Genomic DNA, 23,324 nt, shown 5'->3' with positions numbered 1-23,324 from the left:
TTTAACAAACAACTGTAGTCATCTTCCAAGTCTGTACACACTTTTTTGCAATTTAACCAAATCCAGAAAGTAGGCCAGAGATTTCTTTCTCATCTTAGATGGCTAGTTATTATTCTTAGTTTTAGGATGTTCCGTGATTCTCTTCTCAAGCACTTTTCCCTACATATATCAGCAACACGCAACCTGCCAAAAGAGAGAAATAAATAAACATGTGTCTTGAGAGAAAACATCATCCATAAGATACCTTTGATGTTAGAAACAAAGACTGCCTTGGCTATGTGTGGAAATTGTATGCATTGTCTCCCCCCCTGACATTTCATGTGGAAAATATTGTGCTCTCAAACAGGTCCTCTCACATGTAGCATTAATCATTAGTGTGGAATATCGAGAGACTTGTAAAGAAACTAAAAAATTCAACTGTGTTGCAACTAGTCATCATTTTAAGGCATCAACCTTATGCTAACATGCGTGCACTAAATGCAAAAACAGAAGAAAAAAAAAACGTTTTAAAGCTTAAGCACTAGTTAATATGAACTAACAATGAAGAATACTTATAAAGCAATTATTAATTTTAGTTAATTTTAATTGTAACATTTACATTTAAGAACAAAAGTTGTATCTGTTAATATGTTCTCCCATGCCACTAGATTTATATTTGTGATTTATATAAATCACATTTATACAAAAGCTCTTTTTTTATTTAAAATGTTTTATTTAAAAATGTTTTTTAAAGAAGAATCTTCTGCTCACCAAGGCTGCATTTATTTGATTGAAAATTCAGTAAAAACAGTAATATTGTGAAATATTATTACAATATAAAATAACTTTTTTCTATTTTAATATATTTTAAAATTTACTTTATTTACGTGGTGGAAAAGCTGCATTTTTGTATAACTGTTATACATTTATTTTTTAGTTTATTTATTTATTATAAAATGTGAAATGTGAATGTTCTGCATGTGTTCTCCTGCAGAGAAGGGACTCTAAAAGCAGGTGACCGCATCTTAAGCGTGGATGGAGTGGTTTTACACAGTGCCACTCACAGCGAAGCCCTTACTGTACTGACCCAGTGTGGACAGGAAGCCCTTTTCCAGATCGAGTACGATGTCTCCATCATGGGTGAGTTACTTCAATTGCGCTTGTTTTATATGTTGACATGATGAAAATTCCACATGTCCCGGTGGATTAAAATGTTATTAGTTTTGTATTTTGCACTTTAAAAAGGAAATAATGAATTAATCGAAATTTTCTTGCATTTAAGAGCCCCTATTATGCTTTTTTAGATATTACCTTTCATGCAGTGTGTAATATAGTTGTTTGTGAATGTAAGGTCTGACCAATCAGAGCAGAGTAGACCAATCACAACAGACTGGACCATCTGACCAATCAGGGCAGAGTAGACCAATCACAACAGACTGGACCATCTGACCAATCAGAGCAGAGTAGACCAATCACAACAGACTGGGTCATCTGACCAATCAGAGCAGAGTAGACCAATCACAACAGACTGGACCATTTGACCAATCAGGGCAGAGTATACCAATCACAACAGACTGGACCATTTGACCAATCAGGGCAGAGTAGACCAATCACAACAGACTGGACCATTTGACCAATCAGGGCAGAGTATACCAATCACAACAGACTGGACCATTTGACCAATCAGGGCAGAGTAGACCAATCACAACAGACTGGACCATCTGACCAATCAGGGCAGAGTAGACCAATCACAACAGACTGGACCATCTGACCAATCAGGGCAGAGTATACCAATCACAACAGACTGGACCATTTGACCAATCAGGGCAGAGTAGACCAATCACAACAGACTGGACCATCTGACCAATCAGGGCAGAGTAGACCAATCACAACAGACTGGACCATCTGACCAATCAGGGCAGAGTAGACCAATCACAACAGACTGGACCATTTGACCAATCAGGGCAGAGTAGACCAATCACAACAGACTGGACCATCTGACCAATCAGGGCAGAGTAGACCAATCACAACAGACTGGACCATCTGACCAATCAGGGCAGAGTAGACCAATCACAACAGACTGGACCATCTGACCAATCAGGGCAGAGTATACCAATCACAACAGACTGGACCATCTGACCAATCAGGGCAGAGTATACCAATCACAACAGACTGGACCATTTGACCAATCAGGGCAGAGTAGACCAATCACAACAGACTGGACCATCTGGCCAATCAGAGCAGAGTAGACCAATCACAACAGACGGGACCATCTGACCAATCAGGGCAGAGTAGACCAATCACAACAGACTGGACCATCTGACCAATCAGAGCAGAGTAGACCAATCACAACAGACTGGACCATCTGGCCAATCAGAGCAGAGTAGACCAATCACAACAGACTGGACCATCTGGCCAATCTGAGCAGAGTAGACCAATCACAACAGACTTACACTATCAGAGACACTGTGAGAAGTGAGGTGATGCTGCAATGCATATTATGAGAAAATGAAGGTGTTATGACCTTGTATGAATGTAAATATATTGTAGGAGACCTTTGAAACTAAATTAGGAACCTTTAAAACAGGATAATAGGAGCACTTTAAGAGAGTGCTTGTCCTTTCGCAGACGTTTTCCAGAAGTACTCTGCTTCTCTCCAGAGAGCTCTGCTCTGTTTAACCATCTTCTCTTGTTGACCTGCGAGAGGCAGAGAAAGAACGCCTTTACTAGGGGTACTAATGCTGTGAAGGCTAACAATTAGCATAACGCCCACTGTTGTTCTCCTCGAAGAGTTAAAAGGATCATATCTTAGAATATAGAGGTTTGAAATAAACTTTCAGAGCTCAGAACTTCCTGCCCAGTCCAAAACCACTCTTTATTTACTCTAAGCTGCAAAAACGATCTGTTAAGAAACCACAGCTAAACCACACCGTAACAATGCTATCCTTGTTGGTCCTTATCACCTGGCTTCCAGACTCGGTGACCAACGCTTCCGGTCCGCTGCTGGTGGAGATCGCCAAGGCGCCCGGAGCGAGTCTGGGAATTACTCTGACCACTGCCATGCACAGGAACAAACAGGCCATCGTCATCGACAAGATCAAGTCCGCTAGCGTGGTGGACAGGTACACTCTCAATGGGCCTCATTCATCACACACGAGCTTTCTGTGTAAATTGTAAAACCAATTTTAAGTGTTTTTCTTACGTAAATTGTTTGAGAAAATAATTCTATCATGTTTATAGTTCATCATTTTTTTCAATTATTCTAATTCTTAATTTTTTTTAATACCGAACTTACACAACTGTTTTTATTTCTCCTTACCTAATATGAGTAAAATCATCCTTACGTAAAAACCTTGTTTATAAACCATTCTTCTGTAAATTATTTTATCTTTTCTTACATAAAATTTATATCATTTGCATGAAAATGGTTTCAGAAACAATTAATGTATAATTGAATAATGAATAAAATTAAAGTAAAATATTTCTTCCACAAATGTATACTTTTTACCTAAATTGTTCACAAAGCCAATTTTATGTGAATGTTTTTAGATCTTACTACATAAAACCTTTCGTAAAGCATTTTATTTCTGTCAAACCATTTTAGTGCACAACTGATTTTATTTATTTTTTCGCAAATTGATCGTAAAACTTTTTTTTTTACATAATTGCATTTATTTTCACGTAAATTGTTTGTACAACCATACCTTTTTTTATAAAAGAAAATTACAAAGCCAATTTTATGTAAATGTTTTTAATCTTCCTACATACATTGTTTGTAAAACCTTTCTTACGTAAAGGATTTTTTTATGCAAATTGATCGTAAAACTCTTTTTACGTAATTGTATTTCTTTTCATGTATATTGTTTGTTAAACCCTTCTTCCCCAAATTATTTACTTTTTACCTAAATTGTTCACAAAGCCAATTTTATGTAAATGGTTTTAATCTTCCTACATAAATTCGTTCTTACATGAAGGATTTTATTTCTTTAAAAAAACTGCAAAACTGATATTATTTATTTTTTATGTAAATTGATCGCAAAACTCGTTTTTACTGTTTTTTCCGCAAACAATTTCCACAGAAATTCTTCTTCTGTTGAATACAGTTGAACTCACACAGAAGAATGCGATGGTTATTCTTAATCTTTTATAGTTATTAAGGTGCTTGAGACTTCATTGTTTTTGTTTAGCATTAGAATCATAAGACTCATTTTTGGTATGCAGTTTATACAGTATATTACTGTTTCAGAACATTTTGAAGACAAGAAGAAACATAATTCGCTATGTATTTAACATCCATCCATATTGTGACACATTATTAATGTGGTCATTTAGATCAGTTTTACTGTTGTCTCTAACACTTCCCACATTTATGACAGTTCTAGCAGTTCTCTGTTTGCCTCTCAGGTCAGGAGCGTTGCATGTGGGTGATCATATTCTGTCTATAGACGGCACCAGCACAGAGCACTGCTCGGTCCTGGAGGCAACGCAGCTGCTGGCCAGCACTTCTGATCAGACCAAACTCGAGATCCTACCCGCACACCAAACACGCCTGCCCGGAAAACCCCAGGACACTGGTGAGAGAAGGGGGGAAAAAATGTGGAATTTGGCGCAGTTTTCCAGACATGGATTAGGCTTAATCAGAGGCGTCTTCAACAGATGGCTAAATCTGATCTTGGAACAGGCCTTAACTGTGTCTGGAGAACTGTCTGTGAATGGGTCAATGACACAACACTTTTTTTTAATCTGTTAATTTATTTGAAAACAAATTGTAAATGCAAGTCTTACGTCTTCTATAATAAACATGTTTTTATTTTATTTTTTTCGGGGAAAAATATATTTGATATGATCAAATATTAATAAAAAAATGTTAGTTTATACAAATATTGTAAACATTGAGAAACTTTCGTCCATGAAATCAAAATCATGGCGGATTGTAAAATATCATGTGGTACAGCCATGTAATAAAATACAGTGATATTTAACAATTAATAATTCACGATATTTGTTAAAAAACAACTTAAAATGACATGTTGGTGTATAAAAAACGTGTCATTACTTTTTACTTAATGGTTATACCACGATATTTTAAGAGTCATTTAATTTGTAAAATAAACAAAAAAATGTATTTTACTAAAACATAAGAAACCATAAATAGATACATTACATTTCAAAGAACTTGGTACATGGATTTTTCATTCTTTCCCGCTTTATCTGAGACAGTCATTGAGCAAATTAATTATTAATATATATTTGATGTGATTAAATATAAATAAAAAGAAATAGTTTATAAAAATATTATAAACATTGTGAAACTTTCGCTCACCAAATCAAAGTCATGACATTTGTAAATATACTTTTACCTTGAAAAATATGTTTGTTTGTTTTTGTGGAAAATAATGATTAAAATCACAAGGTGTACATTTTTATTATTATTTTTGGTTGGTTGCACAACATGAGAAAATGTAAAAAAAAAAAAAGAAAAATAAGAAAAATCTTCAAAACCATAAGAAACCATTTTAAACTATATTTTAAAACATTGTTTTGCTTTCTTTATCCTTGGGTAGTCTTATTTGTCATTTAGCAAATAATTATTATATTTAACCCTTAAATGCATGAATGTTTCAATCATTATTCAGGTCTTTAGCGACCCAGAACAATATAAAACACTCCTGATATTAGAGTAACAATTACAGAAGAATAAAATTAAGCATAATTTGTTATCTTCTGGAGCTTGGAAGGGTTCAGTTTGAGCAGATGTTTCATACCATCATCATCACTGTCCTCGTCAGAGCTCATTTCCCAGTACATCCAGCATCTGGCTCATATTTGCCATCTCAAACATATTATTAAAACCATTTTCAACCACTTTGAGGTATAAAGGTGAACTGCACTTATTCAATCATCAAAGATTCAATAATTATTGTGCAGAAAAATATACTTTCACTGAAATTCACCCAAGAAGGATAATGTCCAACTAAAATGAATGAGGAGGAGGTGTTTGTTTAAGGTTTAATTTTATTATCATGAAAATGTAATGGTGTTTGATCATGGTAATCATTCAAAACCTTCACATTGAACCACAGTGCTTTTTAACAAGGGTTACGGCAACTCTTTCTCTGTTTATTTCAAAGGAGGTCACATCATTTTCTTGCTAATTATAGCGATATAAACTTCACATGTATCCTCTTCGGATGCCCAAATGAGGACGAGAAAACGTGGATGCCGAGACTTGCTCTGTCATCTCATCTGCCGTCATCTCATTTAATTAGCTTCTCGCTCTGCTTGATGTCGCCCCACGAGTTTTAGACTGCGGGACAGATTTAATCACGGAGACCCGCTCACCCTAGAAAACCAACAGGCTGCGGCCCGATAATGAACCGAGACGCGGTGGACGAAGACCCAGATTAGTTCTTTTCAGCCCCGTTTATATGCAAATTCAGGAGATGAACAGATGTCCAATGGTGCAGACCACATTGCGTTAAAAGCCTGAATTAGTATACGCTTTTACAGCATGCACGAGATCCTCTGAGAATCTAATCAATAGCGTTTTATCATAGAGCGTATGATGTAATTGCAGGACTTTATTGGATGCAACCAATGATTGGTCCAATTATAGACGACGTTGATACTTCAAACTTGCTACTTCTGGCTCTCCAATCATCCAGAACCGTAGATGCCCATTGATTTCAATCTAGTCCAATTCTTGCCCCACGTCTGCCGCCATGTTTCTGCTGCTCAGCATTTAATTACACCTGCTAAAGCTCCAAGATGGCCTCTTGAATTGATACATTGAGTTTATGGTGCCAGGACAGCCTTGGCATCCAGATTTTTGGGCACAGGTACAAACGTCCCTAACGGATACGGACAAGTAAAGTGGTTTAGTTTTTCAGCATCTGATCTGACACTATATAGGTCATTCCCTGCCGCGCTGAAAACCCGAGAGAGGAAGTGGAAGGCTATAATGATGGAAAAATATATTTGCGTGTGCGAACCATCAGCCCCGGCATGACTTCAATCAAGAATTGACACCCACTCGCTGGGCCCGTGTCGAAATGTCATAGAAATTTGGGAGAATAAATGGAGTTTGATATTTTGCCAAATGACTCCTACTTTTTGAATTCTCATTTTCCATATGCAAATATTATAGCTGACCTTGTTAGGGGAAAAAAATAAAGTATGTCTGGTAACCAGGGATCGCTGTCTTTGAGATCTTAATAGATATCCATATTTGGTATATCCAAAGCAACATTGATATTATGTTACATATGGTAGAAGTTAGCCAATCAGATTGACGCTTGCCATTTGTTGTGCATTATGATCTGAAAAATCTAGTTTAAAACACATGATAAGACCTTACAAATGTAATATTTGTATTAACATTGGTTTTATTTTGAAAAGACAACAAAAAGCTTAAATTTAAATGTAATGGGGTGTAGTAAAAATAATCATACACTATAAAATATCTTATTTTTTAAGTTAAGTATTTTCAAGGTAAACATTTTTACACATTTCAATATTACATTTCATTTAACCTGAACTGACTTTGCCTTGTCACACAAAGTTTAAATTATGATACTTAAAACCTCTCTATGAAATAATTTCTTAATTATGTTTTTTTTTTTCCCCTCCATTATGTTTATTGGTTGCACCACATGATTTGGCGGACAAACTTTTTTTCCAATATTTACAGTATTTGAACAAACTTAATCAAAGTTAACTTTGAGTTAAGTTTAGGTACAATTTTCACATGTATTTTGGATTTTATTCCCCAAAATATCTAAAATGAATTTCACTTTAAAGTCATTCTATGTAGGAATTGCATTTTCTATGTATTTTTGAATACATTAATACACTGTAAAAATATTATGTTATGATATAAGTAACAAAATAAGTAACCCTAACCCAAGTTATACAAGATTCAACTAATTTTTAAGTCAGTTTAATGTAATTTAAGTTGAAATTACTTAAACATTCAAGTTGATTGTACTTAAAAAATTTAAGGCAGCAACTTTTTTTTACAGTGTTGATCTGAAGAGAAAAAAAGCGTTATGTCATTGACCCATGATGGTACTGCACATCCTACTTTGGACGGAAGACAGCAACATTTAGAAAGTAGTCTAGATAGTAACAGATTTTTTTAGATTAATCATTTGCATAGTGTATCTGTATTTTGCAATACAGAAATTAACTACACCGAATCTTATAACAAATTATCCCAAGCCACTGCTAATAACCTCAGCGCCAGTCACCTGCTGGTTTAATTTGTGTTTTAGATAAATGACGTGCTCTTAAAAAAGCAGAATTGTAATCTCCTTACTCGAATTAAGCTCCCGTCACATCAGCCTGTGTGGGAGACTTTACCGTCACCATTCCTGGTGTTCTCAATTCCCACATCAAGAGACAGAGTTGTGTTTCTTCAAGACATAGCAGACGAGCTTAGCATAAGCCACAAGCGAGAGGGATTTAGCTCTCAAACGTTAGAAGATGCTTCATTGGTGCTCACACGAACAGATAGTAGTATTTAACCTGGCTTGTGAAAATCTGTCTGAAAGTGGCATTGATTAGCGTCTCATCACATCCTGTGTTGCAAAAATACAAACATAATGCTAATATGTAGTGTTGCGTGTACAGGAGATGATGGTTGTTTAGTAGCAGACTAAAGATTAAAAGTAGTGAGTAGACTTCATTAAAACCTTAATGTGTAACCACACACACAAATACACACATTTCCCCCCAAGCGTTTTAAAGCTTCTTATGGTTTTCCTGAGATGGAGGAGGGTACAGCTAAGCTAAGTTAAAGTTAAGTTGATGAATGTCACATATGTGATGTGGTGTTTCACATCATTAATACCCTGCTGGAAAATCCATCTCAAGTTGGTACTGTGTTTTGGAACATGGTAGCTGGTTTCTATGGTTCAAAATGGTAAACCACCTTGGACGAACAAACCAGTTGCCTGCTAGACATACAGGCTTAAGGTGGTAAGATTGATTTTTGGAATATGGAGGCTGGTCAACCAGGTAATGACCAACTTTTACCAGCTAGAAACTAGCAACCATATCCGAAAACACAATTACAAGCTTCAGATTTTCCAGCAGGGAAAATATACTAAGCATGTTAGGTTCAGTAATAAGTTCAAATATCTAAATTATTATCTGCAGAAGGTTTATATTTTATGTATTTTTTGTGTATAGTTATGTATTCTATAGAATGCATTTAGAATATGTAGAATACATTTAATGTACTTGTTTCCACTTCAGAGAAAATATAAAAAGATAGTTTAAAATATAAAAAGATAGTTTAAAAGTCTCGCAGGTTACGAGAAATAAAAGTGCAATTGTGAGAAATCACAATTTCTTATGAGATATAGTCACAATTGTGAGATATTCTGTAACAATTACAAGAAATAATGTACAAATGAGCAAAACAAATGAGAAATTAAGTCACAGTTACAAGTCGCAATCATGAGATATATTCACAATTACGATAAAGTCACATTTATGAGATATAGTCGCAATTACAATAGTTACATTTATGAGATAGTCACAATTACAATAGTTACATTTATGAGATAGTCACAATAACAATAGTCACGTTTATGAGATATAGTCACAATTAAAATAGTCACATTTATGAGATATAGTCACAATTAAAATAGTCACATTTATGAGATATAGTCACAATTACGATAGTCACATTTATGAGATATAGTCACAATTAAAATAGTCACATTTATGAGATATAGTCACAATAACAATAGTTACATTTATGAGATAGTCACAATTAAAATAGTCACATTTATGAGATATAGTCACAATTAAAATAGTCACATGAGATATAGTCATAATAACAATAGTCACATTTATGAGATATAGTCACAATTAAAATAGTCACATTTATGAGATATAGTCACAATTAAAATAGTCACATTTATGAGATATAGTCGCAATTACGATAGTCACATTTATGAGATATAGTCACAATAACAATAGTCACATTTATGAGATATAGTCACAATTAAAATAATCACATTCATGAGATATAGTCGCAATTACGATAAAGTCACATTTATGAGATATAGGGCCCTATTTTAAGGATCTAAGCCACAGGTGTCAAACTCAGTTCCTGGAGGGCCACAGCCCTACACAGTTTTGTTCCAACCCTGCTTCAACACACACACACCTGCAGTTTTCAAATAAGCCTGAAGGACTTGATTAGCTGATCAGGTGTGTTTAATTAGGGTTGAAGCTAAACTCTGCAGGGCTGTGGCCCTCCAGGAACGGAGTTTGACACCCCTGCCAAGCGCATGGTCTAAAGCGCAGGGCTCAAGCGCACTTAGGGCGTGTCCGAGTCCACTTTTGCTAGTTTAACGATGGGAAAAATGGTCGGCGCAACCGGTGCATGGTCTAAAAGGGTTGACCCTATTCTCTTAATGAGTAATGGGTGTGTTTTGGGCTCTACGTGCAATAAACTAATCAGAGTCCCATTCACGAAATAATAAAATAATAAAAAATAAGTCGCAATTATGAGATATATAGTCGCAATTGCGAAAAATAAAGTCCCAGTTACAAGAATAGGACTCAGTTATGGGAAATAGTTACAATTATGAGAAATAAAGTAAAGTTGCAATCATGAGAAAAAAAAGGCACAAGTACAAGATAGTCGCAATTACGAGAAATGCTGTCACAATTTTGATATAGTTGCAATTATGAGAAATAAATTCCCAGTTATGAGAAATAAAGTCCCAATTACAAGATATAGACCTTATTTACATCAGTGCCATCTTTGGACTTGTGAGGCTGTCATAATTACAATCATAATATTCAGCCTATAATTTATTAATAATGTTGCCAATTGGTAGGCTTTCATTTCATGCACATTTTTTATTAATTTTGTGTGATAAACAATTGTAGAATCAAAATTGTAGAATCAAAATTCTGCATTTGGTCGTCACTTGATGTCCAGAATCTGGGTTCAAAACCACTGCCCTGTAATAAATTACTTGATCAAGTGTGCTTGATTAATTCCTCAAATAAATTATACTGTCTTTTAAATTCAGTCTTCTGCTACCGTCAGACTTACTGCATTATAAAAGCTTGGAGATACTGCAGTCCTCCAGAACAAATGAGAACAAGCACAAACAGAGGCACTCAATTATACGGCCTGCCTCTAGCAGCAGGACTTCATTAGCCTGTTTGCTAATGAGCTTTCTCATTGTTTTGCATGCACATTCATTTTCCACAGACCAGTATTAGAGACGATAATGCGACTTCAACGGACCCTCAAGACTCCAAATGATGGATTTCAGTGTTCAAATGAGTATTAATGAGAACAATATTTAAAGAACACCACATAGTTGGAGTACATAAAGTTGCATTATGTATATAAAAATGTTTTGAACCATTTTGTCATTATTTATTCTGAGAAGCATGTAATTCATTTCTCAACTCAATTTAGTCATTCATTTTGTGTGTTTAGTGAAAGTTCAGAAAAGTGACCACCCGCACTGCTGGGACCCCTGTGTGAACTACTGCCATTCTCAACATCCTGGTCACTGCAAGACATCGACATGGACCTCTGCTTCCAGTAACCCATCCAGCTCTCAGGATTACTGCAAATGTAACCACAATAAATCATTTTTAAAGTTACAGTTATCCCCTTTTAAAATGAGTATTTTCAAACATACTGCAAATTTTAAATGGGCATTAAAGTGCGAAATTTTCCGGATGATATACACTCATTTAAAGTCACCATGGAATCAAAATTGACAATTCTCCTCTTCCTTCTACTGTAGAAAAATAAAGCCAAAATATCCCAGTAACGGTCGTTGCTGATTATGTTGTTCGTAGCTCGAGTCCCAACAGCTGACAATCATGACGTTACACCCTGTTTTTATAGCATCAAATAACTAACTAAAACCAAACTTCCTACCTAAAATGACATAAACTATCTTTGGAAAAACAATTATTTTAAGTGTAATTGGATTTTTAATTTTTTTGGCTAGTGTCCCATTCGATTAAGTGTTCAAGTTGGTCACGCAATTTGCCACATTGACCAAAGGAAAGGTGCTTGGTACATCGCTACACTATTGACAATAGACAATGGACGTTTTTGGAAATGTTGCTAATGTGACAGCACAATTTTGCAGTGTTTTTTTGTTTTGTTTTTGCACCAAAACAGTCATAATTTAGTTTTCACATTTTCTTCATGAAATCTATCTCTCTATCATCCATCTTCTGTTACTTGTGAAATGGCATTACGTTTATATGGAAAATTGTTCTTAACCCAGACATCCAACTCCCAGTGGTTGCCTCAAAATCGAATATAACATCCCCTTAAATAACAAATGCATAGAGGAGTGGATAGATCTGCAACGACTAGCAAGGGACCGATAGAATATGGATCATTAACCTGCAGTGAGCCACTCAGTCAATTGGACCATTGCCATCTCTTTGATTCATTTTTTTTTTAAATACAGTTACACTGCCTGATATTCTCTCTGTTTTCCACTCTCTTCTCCTTAGCTTTAGTCTGCACTAACTTCTCTCCTGGGTCCACCACCACATCGGGCATGACCAGCCAGGGTTCCAGCACGCTGCCCCGGGCCGCTCCTCCCATGAGCCCGCGCAACTCCATGCTAAAGAGGAGACAGCGGAAAAAAGAGCACAAGAGCTCCTGTAGGTGACTGGATCGGTTTTAATGTTGTGATATTTTCTGCTTGAAAGGGTCTAAGACAGCATAGTAACTAAATTATATCTTATAAATGACTGATTTGTAATGCTCTACGTAGGCTTTTAAATGGCTTTTCATACAGACTATACACTTGACTGATTCAATTAAAGTTAGCATGTTGCTAAGCTAATTACACAATAGTCTATTAGTGCATTCAAGTCATGTCGGAAAGATCATTTTTACAGGTTGAACGCATATGAATGCCACCAAAAAATTCGGAATTACAAGTGAAGAAAATGAGCCTCCGAGTTTGCGCCGTGTAAGTAAGAAAACATGGTGGACTCAACTAGCTAAATTGCATGTACAAATTATGATAGCATATCGCAATTACGATATAATATAGATACAAGCCAGTTTACAACACCTTCATAAATTCAATAAATACATAAAAAAAAGCAAAAACACACCTGATGAGTATTCTTAATTCAACCTCCCAACTATAAATACAAACTTCCCAGAAGGATTTGAATGCACCATAAGCACTGTTAGGCAACATAGCATGCATATATTGGCTAATTAGTCTGTTTTTTAATTAGTTAAACTGTTTTTTATGTGTCAATTAAACTTTTTACTTACCTACAAATGTTAGCATACTGCTAAGCTAATGACTCAGAACTCTAGACACAACTAAGCAATACCTAGCGCACACGATTATTGGGTAAATAATCCATTTTTTAATTGACCTATTTGTCTGTCGATTGAACTTTTAGTTAGATGTTAGCATGTTGCTAAGCTAACAACACAGTACTCTAAGCACTGTTAGAAACACAGTCTAACTAGTCTACTTGTTTTTCAACTGTTTTTATCTATCAGTAAAACAATTTTTACTTGTAGAAATGTTAGCATGTTGCTAAGCTAGCAACAAAAAGCACTAACAACACATCTTGCTTCATTCCTCCATCTTGCATAGATTTTTCACCAGGTTTTGGAAATAGTTTCACTTTTAGGGACTGTTCACACAGAACTCGTTTTTTGCACTCAACTGCGCTGCTTTTCCATTGTTTTGTTTTTTTGTGTGTGTAAACAACAGCTTGTTCGACCATTGCGTTTGTCTCTCGCGCATGACACAGTAGTTCAACTTTTTTCCTTATGCCTCATGTTTTAAAATGCAAAAACATGTTCTGTGAATGGTCCCTTAATGGGTTAAGTCCAGTACATTAATGATACGTCTGTGTTGATATTTCTTTGTGTTTAGCCGTGTCTTTAGCCTCAAGTTCTGTGGGCCCTGGTGGTCAGATAGTCCACACAGAGTCCAGTGAGGTCACTCTGAGAGGAGACCCTCTCAATGGGTTTGGGGTTCAGCTACAAGGTGGAATATTTGCTACAGAGACCCTCTCTGCACCCCCTCTTATACGCTTCATCGAGCCGGACAGCTCGGCCGAAAGGTACGTCCCAAACTTTAACTCAACCGTTATATCCATGCTCAATCATGCACATATAAAAACACTACTCGGTGCCACAGCAGACTGAGGATCCATTAAAAATGCAACCAGATCTTGTAAAGACTTTTTTTTTTTTTAAAGACTATGCCGTCCGACAGAGCAGGCGTACACTGTCTCGGAGAGAGGCGCTTGAAAATGATCAAGCTGGATGTGTGTTGATATTACCTCAGAATCTGGGTCAACACTCGGCAGGAGACTCACACAGCAAAAATCACGCCTTTTATCAGCAACGTTTAAGAAAGAGGCATTAATTTTTAATATATTAAGAGACTGGAATGTGTCACTGTTGCATTTTGTGAGAAATTTTCAGGGAAAAGTTTAGGAAGGGTCTCCAAAACTAAACTCTATCCACTGGAAAGAAAAATCACAAAAGAACGTCTTCAACATCTCATCTGAACATGCGTTTTCTTACACGGCTTTGATACTAAATGGAGAGCGAATGGATCCTAGCTTACAGTATGCTCAGATGTTTCTCCTGAGAAAAAGACCCCATAATCTCACGTCACAACTAGGGTTTCATAAGAGATCTCAATGATGTCTCAAACAGCTCTTGGATATGCCAAGATACCAAAGTCTTCAGTCAGAAGTTTCTCATTTCTCATCAGATTGTTCTGAGAGCAGATGAGAGCCACTTTCATTTTATAGATCCAAACTCTTACTGCATGTCAACAATTGTCTCAATTGGGTCTCTTTGTGTTTGTCCAAAGATATTTTGGAGAAACATCTGAGACTGAGTTGCTACATCAGCAGCTTTGTTAACTTTTACTAACATTTTGCTTATCTCATTTGGGTCTCTTACTATTTGTCCAAAGATATTTTATAAGGAATATCTGAAAATAAGTTTGCTTTGCTAACTTTTAACATTTGGCCAAGTCTAACTCTTATTGCATGCCAACAATTGTCTCACAGTCTCTTTTTATTTATCCAGAAAATCATAACATCCGAAACTAAGTTGCCACAGACGGTCTCAGCTGTTTTGCTATGCTTCAATTTGGTTTACTGTAGCTCTAAATGCTTCTTGCATGTCAAAGATTGTCTCATGGGTCACTTTTTATTTGTCTACCAGGATGGAGAAAAATCTGAGGCCAAGTTAATAAAAATGTGCCTTCTCAGTTGATTTGTTACTCTAACGTTTGCTAACTATTTTAACTATTTTGCTCTAAGTTCTTACTGTCTGTCAACAATTGTCTCATTTGGGTCTCTTTTTATTTGTCCAAAGAGACAAAGGTGCTACTGTACATCTGCTGCTTTGCTAACTTTGCTAGCGTTTGGCTGGCCACAATAACTATTTTTCTCTCTATAACTCTTACTGCATTTCAGCAATGTAGGTATCATTTCATACAGGTGTTATTTCAGCTGTTTTGCTAACATTTTGCTAACCATAGTTCTAAGTTCTTGTTGTATATCAACAATGGACTTGTTTCTTTTTATTCATCCAAAGGAAGTTTAGGATAAGCATCTGAGACAAATGTGCTACATCTGCTGCTTTGCTAACTTTTGCTAGCGTTTGGCTAACTATTGCTCTCTCCAAAACTCTTACTTTATGCCAGTAATTTAGGTCTCTTTGTGGGAATTTTAGGAGAAACATCTGAGACTAAGTTCATACAAAGGTGCTTTTTTAGCTGTTTTGCTAACAATTTGCTAACTTCATCCACACATTCTCTCTAATGTCAGCAAACCCGACACAAGAAAATGCTTTATCATGACAGTCAAGCTCTAATTTAATTTGCTGTCACTGGATGAAACCCTAAACAAACTCACCATATATATTCAAACCTGTAAATGTGTCCGTTTCTGTTTGTTTTTGTAGCTCAGTGCGTGAGTCAGTCCCGGTGTGAGATTGTTGTACCATGAAGCGAGTGATCTGATGTGTGTTGAGCTGTATTGTACTGTGGCAGTGTGTGACATTTGTGGTGTTTGGCCTTGAAGTCACTAAATGTCAGGTCAGTTGTTGTCATCCATACATACACGGCTTCCCATAATGTGACATTGGGCTTGCATTTAGAACCATGTGAATACAATATGCTTATTGTAAGTCATGCATTTTTGCTGTTCGTGTTTGATAAAATCAACTTTTTATATTGACATTAGTTTTGTACAGTCAGACTTGTGACTATTTGCATGAAGTCTGGTCCACTTTACACCTTATTTTGGCCAAGAACCGCCCAATTGACCTATCGGTAAGCCCCGCCCCCCTTAGTTACTGTTGCGAACTCGGACAAACAAATAGAGTTGCTAACTGTCATTCAGTGACAGCTGTCAGTGTGAAAACCTTGTCCCAAGACTCAGAAGGACCCTCTTGTCGAGGAGCATTCATGCAGGACTTAAATTTATCATGGAGGGATATATAAAAGATTTGAAAAATAAATACGGTAGATAACAAGATTAATTTGGAATCAAGGGTTACAGATCGCAATGCAAGCGGGAGAAGCCTCATGTTACGGTCGTCACAATCGCAGGATCAACACTGTTCATGATTCGCAGGGTAAGATTAAATTAATTTACATTTAACCAGTTTAATATGGAGAGGCACTGAATTGTAAACCAGTCTGTACATGACATGAGAACAGTTAGCTATTTAGATTTATATGCTAGCATGGACGTTTTCATCTTGATTGGGATTGGGGTTGAATCCTTAAAGGGATAGTTCGGCCAAAAATGATATTTAACCCATGATTTACTCACCCTCAAGCCGTTCGAGATGCATATGTCAATCATTTTTCAGACGAACACATTTTCAGTTATTTTAGAAAATGTCTTAGATCTTTCAGTGGTTATAATGTGAAGCTATGGGGTACCATTATACCATCTGCCGTGTACGCGCGTCGACCGTTGCCGGAAGCAAGATATTTTCATTTATAAAGTTTTAAATATATATATTTTTACGACAAAACCACACGGATTACCCTCAGAAGGCCTTCATTTATCCCCCTGGAGCCGGATGGATTTTGTGAAGGATGCATGCACATTTTGGGACTTGAAGGAGTGGAGCCCATAACTTCACATTATAACCACTGAAAGATCTAAGACATTTTCTAAAATAACTGAAAATGTGTTCGTCTGAAAAAAGATTGACATATGCATCTCGAACGGCTTGAGGGTGAGTAAATCATGGGTTTAATATAATTTTTGGCCGAACTATCCCTTTAAAGGGTTAGTTCACCCAAAAATGAAAATTCTGTCAGTAATTACTCACCCTCATGTTGTTCCAACCCAGTAAGACCTTCGTTTATCTTCGGAACACAAATTAAGATATTTTTGATTAAATCTGATAGCTGATCACTCCTCCATAGGCTTCTAAGTGATTGAAACTTGCTGGCCCAGAAAAGTTATTAAAGAGATCGTTAATATAGTCCAAGTGACTACAGTGGCTCAATCTTAAGTTTATCAAGCGACGAGAATACTTTTTGTGCGCAAAAACAAACAAAAATAACAACTTTATTCCACTATTCATTTCCTTCTCTCTGAGCCTCGAGTGAGTTCACGTAGTGTTTTTGCGTAGCACGTCTGTGTTGCACGTCACCACGTAGGCTCACTATTGGTCGACGCTTGTCATGTGTGATGCGTGATGACGTGCAACACAGACGCGCTACGCTTAAACACTACGAGGCTCAGAGAGAAGGAAAAGAATAGTAGAATAAAGTCGTTATTTTTGTTTGTTTTTGCGCACAAAAAGTATTCTCGTCGCTTGATAAATTTAAGATTGAGCCACTGTAGTCACTTGGACTACATTAACGATCTCTTTAATAACTTTTCTGGGCCAGCAAGTTTCAATCACTTACAAGCCTATGGAGGAGTGATCCAGCTCTCAGATTTAATCAAAAATATCTTAATTTGTGTTCCGAAGATGAACGAAGGTCTTATGGGGTTGGAACAACATGAGGGTGAGTAATTACTGACAGAATTTTCATTTTTGGGTGAACTAACCCTTTAAGGAACCAGGTTACTGCGCCCACATCATTGGATAAATACACAACTTAATCTTAGTCTTAGTCTTAGTCTTGTTTGGGTTTAAGAAATGTAATAAAAGAAATCCCATTACCATTTTTTTTAGCATAAAAACCATCAAACCCATGAGTGCTTCAGATCCTCCAATGTTTCTCTATGGCGCCGAAACCTAAAGATGTCTGAGTTCCAGTCCTCGTGCAACTGATACTCAACTGCCATTGGCTCGTCTGAGTTCGAAGGGAGGGGCTTACCGATAGGTCAATTAAAATCAATCACTAGATGAAGGAAACAAGAAACCACCAACATTTCTAGAGCTTTTTAGTACTTCTCTCGTTTTGATTGGCAGGTGTGGGCTTCTCCAGGTTGGAGACAGAGTCTTATCCATCAATGGAATTCCTACAGAAGATGGAACGCTGGAAGAGGCCAATCAGCTGCTCCGAGATGCTGCTCTGGCCAATAAGGTCACACTAGAGATTGAGTTTGATGTGGCAGGTTAGTGAGCTTTCCCGTGATTTCCACGGAGAGTTCATAAAACATGAACTTTTTCAGTTTCTATTGGTATTTGATTGAAAATCGGTATTTGTGTTTCTTTGCTGTATGGCCAGAATCTGTTGTGCCTAGCAGTGGAACTTTCCATGTGAAGCTGCAGAAGAAAAGAGGAGTGGAGCTGGGCATCACTATCAGTGGTAAGACCTGAATACTCACTCTTGACATCTGGGGATATTCCTCATTTAGATTGGTCCACATTGCCGCATAACTGCTTTTTGCTTTCCTGATGTTTTCATTTTCATTCAATTCAAGATTTTAAGATCTCTCTCTCCCTGGCCTATTTTTCCATTCTCCGTTTCACTCTTCAAAGTCACAGAGATGTAGTTAAATTTGATATCCCTAAAGACATGGAAAATAAACCCCATGTTTTGACATCCACTCCAGTCGTCATGTTCTGTGTCGCCAAACACGGATCGGTTTTCCTCATGGAGCGTGTTCATATCCAGACCACCCGATATGGCACATCCCATCTCGTCCATGTCATGAAGTTATATTAGCCCTGATAAACCGAGCCCCTTCTCTGAGGAAGTGTTTACGCTGCTCTCCCAGGCTTTCCGTGGGCTTGTTTACTCAAGAAGAGCTCTTGCGTCTGTCTGGCTTCTTTCCATCTGACGTTCCTCTGAAGCTTCTTTACACTAAGGGATCATGGGCCGTTAAACTTGTATTTTACTTGCACGAGGGTTGATTTGAACTCAAGCTTTGCCAAGTGCACAAGAAGTGTGTCCGTCAGTCAAAGGACTAAAGCAGAAGCACTTCTGACAGATTCAGTGCCTGAAAGTTTAAGTACAATTCTTATCTCGTCCGTCAGACGTCTTAGACATCTTACTGTACTTGGCGTATAGTAATGCGTAACATGCACTTTGAAGGGATTCAAATAGAGATCACAATTCTCCCACGATTCTGAACAGACAACAAAACAAAATAACATGTCATTAGAATATGTTCTGACAGAATGTTCATTTCTGTGGTCTATTTAAAAAAATGTAATGAATGATTCAATGACTCGCTCATAAAGGCCCCACTTGTTTCATTACTGGATGAATCAGCGTTTTTTGAACGAATCTCTTGAATGAATGATTCAATGACTTATTCATACACTTGTTTCATTACTGGATGAATCAGCGTTTTTGAACAAATCTCTTGAATGAATGATTCAATGACTCACTCACACACTTGTTTCATTACTGGATGAATCAGCATTTTTGAACAAATCTCTTGAATGAATGATTCAGTGACTTATTCATGCAATTCACTTGTTTCATTACTGAATGAATCAGTGTTTTTTGAACAAATCTCTTGAATGAATGATTCAATGACTTATTCATACAATTCACTTGTTTCATTACTGGATGAATCAGCGTTTTTTTGAACGAATCTCTTGAATGAATGATTCAATGACTCACTCACACACTTGTTTCATTACTGGATGAATCAGCGTTTTTTTGAACAAATCTCTTGAATGAATGATTCAATGACTCACTCATACACTTGTTTCATTACTGGATGAATTAGTGTTTTTTGAACGAATCTCTTGAATGAATGATTCAATGACTCACTCACACACTTGTTTCATTACTGGATGAATCAGCGTTTTTTTTAACAAATCTCTTGAATGAATGATTCAATGACTCACTCACACACTTGTTTCATTACTGGATGAATCAGCGTTTTTTTTGAACAAATCTCTTGAATGAATGATTCAATGACTCACTCATACACTTGTTTCATTACTGGATGAATCAGCGTTTTTTTGAACAAATCTTTTGAATGAATGATTCAATGACTCACTCATACACTTGTTTCATTACTGGATGAATCAGCGTTTTTGAACAAATCTCTTGAATGAATGATTCAATGACTTATTCATACAGTTCACTTGTTTCATTACTGGATGAATCAGTGTTTTTGAACAAATCTCTTGAATGAATGATTCAGTGACTTATTCATGCAATTCACTTGTTTCATTACTGGATGAATCAGTGTTTTTTTGAACAAATCTTTTGAATGAATGATTCAATGACTTATTCATACAATTCACTTGTTTCATTACTGGATGAATCAGTGTTTTTGAACAAATCTCTTAAATGAATGATTCAATGACTTATTCATACAATTCACTTGTTTCATTACTGGATGAATCAGCGTTTTTTTGAACGAATCTCTTGAATGAATGATTCAATGACTCACTCATACACTTGTTTCATTACTGGATGAATTAGTGTTTTTTGAACAAATCTCTTGAATGAATGATTCAATGACTCACTCACACACTTGTTTCATTACTGGATGAATCAGTGTTTTTTTGAACAAATCTCTTGAATGAATGATTCAATGACTCACTCATACACTTGTTTCATTACTGGATGAATCAGCGTTTTTTTGAACAAATCTCTTGAATGAATGATTCAATGACTCACTCACACACTTGTTTCATTACTGGATGAATCAGCGTTTTTTTGAACAAATCTCTTGAATGAATGATTCAATGACTCACTCACACACTTGTTTCATTACTGGATGAATCAGCGTTTTTTTGAACGAATCTCTTGAATGAATGATTCAATGACTCACTCACACACTTGTTTCATTACTGGATGAATCAGCGTTTTTTTTAACAAATCTCTTGAATGAATGATTCAATGACTCACTCACACACTTGTTTCATTACTGGATGAATCAGCGTTTTTTTTGAACAAATCTCTTGAATGAATGATTCAATGACTCACTCATACACTTGTTTCATTACTGGATGAATCAGCGTTTTTTTGAACAAATCTTTTGAATGAATGATTCAATGACTCACTCATACACTTGTTTCATTACTGGATGAATCAGCGTTTTTGAACAAATCTCTTGAATGAATGATTCAATGACTTATTCATACAGTTCACTTGTTTCATTACTGGATGAATCAGTGTTTTTGAACAAATCTCTTGAATGAATGATTCAGTGACTTATTCATGCAATTCACTTGTTTCATTACTGGATGAATCAGTGTTTTTTTGAACAAATCTTTTGAATGAATGATTCAATGACTTATTCATACAATTCACTTGTTTCATTACTGGATGAATCAGTGTTTTTGAACAAATCTCTTAAATGAATGATTCAATGACTTATTCATACAATTCACTTGTTTCATTACTGGATGAATCAGCGTTTTTTTGAACGAATCTCTTGAATGAATGATTCAATGACTCACTCATACACTTGTTTCATTACTGGATGAATTAGTGTTTTTTGAACAAATCTCTTGAATGAATGATTCAATGACTCACTCACACACTTGTTTCATTACTGGATGAATCAGTGTTTTTTTGAACAAATCTCTTGAATGAATGATTCAATGACTCACTCATACACTTGTTTCATTACTGGATGAATCAGCGTTTTTTTGAACAAATCTCTTGAATGAATGATTCAATGACTCACTCACACACTTGTTTCATTACTGGATGAATCAGCGTTTTTTTGAACAAATCTCTTGAATGAATGATTCAATGACTCACTCACACACTTGTTTCATTACTGGATGAATCAGCGTTTTTTTGAACGAATCTCTTGAATGAATGATTCAATGACTCACTCACACACTTGTTTCATTACTGGATGAATCAGAGTTTTTTGAATGAATCTCTTCAGTGACAAATGCATTTTGTACAAATACACACAATAATATTGTAAATACTAGTTGCATGAGGTATATTTTTATGCATATTTACTGCATATATTTTTAACTGACACTTTTATCACCTCATTAGTAAATGTGTTCACAGAAAATAAATAAACAAATAAATGTTTTATTTTATTGTTATTATTTTAGATGATTACTGATGTATTATATATTATTATGTACATTTAGTGTTTAGTCATTTTGCGTACATTTAATTCGCCATCAAAAAATAATAATTTTATTAAAAGTGCATATTTTTGCTTTCGAATGACTAATTTTATTAGTACAGTTACTTCAAAAAATGTTTTTAATTTATTATTTTATATTTTTATTATATATTATTATTTTATTATTGCATTATTATTTTACATTTTCATTTAATACATTTTTTTTCTATATATAATTGATTTGTTGTGTTATTTTATATTTTCATTTAGTGTTTAGTCATTTGCCATCATAATTTCTTATTCCAAGTACACATCTTCAAACGATTCATTTTATCATTACAGTTCCTTGAAAATCGAATCCATTGGTGAAAATAAATGCACTATTTAATTTATTATTATATATAATTTATTTATTGTTTTGTTTTTCAATTCATTAAATTCATGCAATTAATTTAAAAATCTAATATCTATACAGTTATACAAAATAAATATGTCAAAAAATCGGTTTTCGGCCAAGTGCATCCTAAATTTTCGGTTTCGGACCAGAATTTTCATTTTGGTGCAGCGCTAATTATTATTTTAAATGTTCATGTCATTTATTCGATTTTATATGACTGATTTGGTATGTAACTTTGGTTCTTCTGGCCCAGCTTGAAGGAGCCTGTGAACTGCAGGCAATCTTGATTGAGACTGTAAGATCATCCTCTTTCCTCTGGCTCTCTCTCTCTTCATCTCTCGCCCAGTTAAATCTTTCTCCCAGAAATACTTTCTGCTGAGTATCTGAACATAACGGATGATGTGTCGTGTGTTTTCAGCAGCCTCAGGCGGAGAGCATT

The 23,324-nt window shown here is 35.7% G+C and overlaps 1 protein-coding gene across 7 annotated transcripts in view; it reads left to right on the top strand.

The window, feature by feature from the left end:
• The window catches only part of grip2b (glutamate receptor interacting protein 2b), a 184,260-nt gene that overhangs the window by 145,393 nt on the left and 15,543 nt on the right, over window positions 1-23,324 (top strand). For 6 of the 7 annotated variants that reach the window (XM_079889926.1, XM_079889924.1, XM_079889923.1 and 3 more), the window contains exons 7-14: window positions 974-1,119; window positions 2,954-3,101; window positions 4,384-4,553; window positions 11,456-11,596; window positions 12,502-12,654; window positions 13,905-14,094; window positions 18,446-18,591; window positions 18,705-18,785. In XM_079889926.1, coding sequence (XP_079746052.1) covers window positions 974-1,119; window positions 2,954-3,101; window positions 4,384-4,553; window positions 11,456-11,596; window positions 12,502-12,654; window positions 13,905-14,094; window positions 18,446-18,591; window positions 18,705-18,785 — 1,175 coding nt within the window. The remainder of the gene's footprint in view (window positions 1-973; window positions 1,120-2,953; window positions 3,102-4,383; window positions 4,554-11,455; window positions 11,597-12,501; window positions 12,655-13,904; window positions 14,095-18,445; window positions 18,592-18,704; window positions 18,786-23,324) is intronic. The other variant, XM_079889929.1, reaches the window with a different exon arrangement.

The sequence above is a fragment of the Squalius cephalus genome (assembly GCF_949319135.1).
Source record: "Squalius cephalus genome assembly, chromosome: 13".
NCBI lineage: Eukaryota > Metazoa > Chordata > Actinopteri > Cypriniformes > Leuciscidae > Squalius > Squalius cephalus.
The sequence above is the reverse complement of the archived record's forward strand: the minus strand, read 5'-3'. Positions and strand labels throughout refer to the sequence as shown.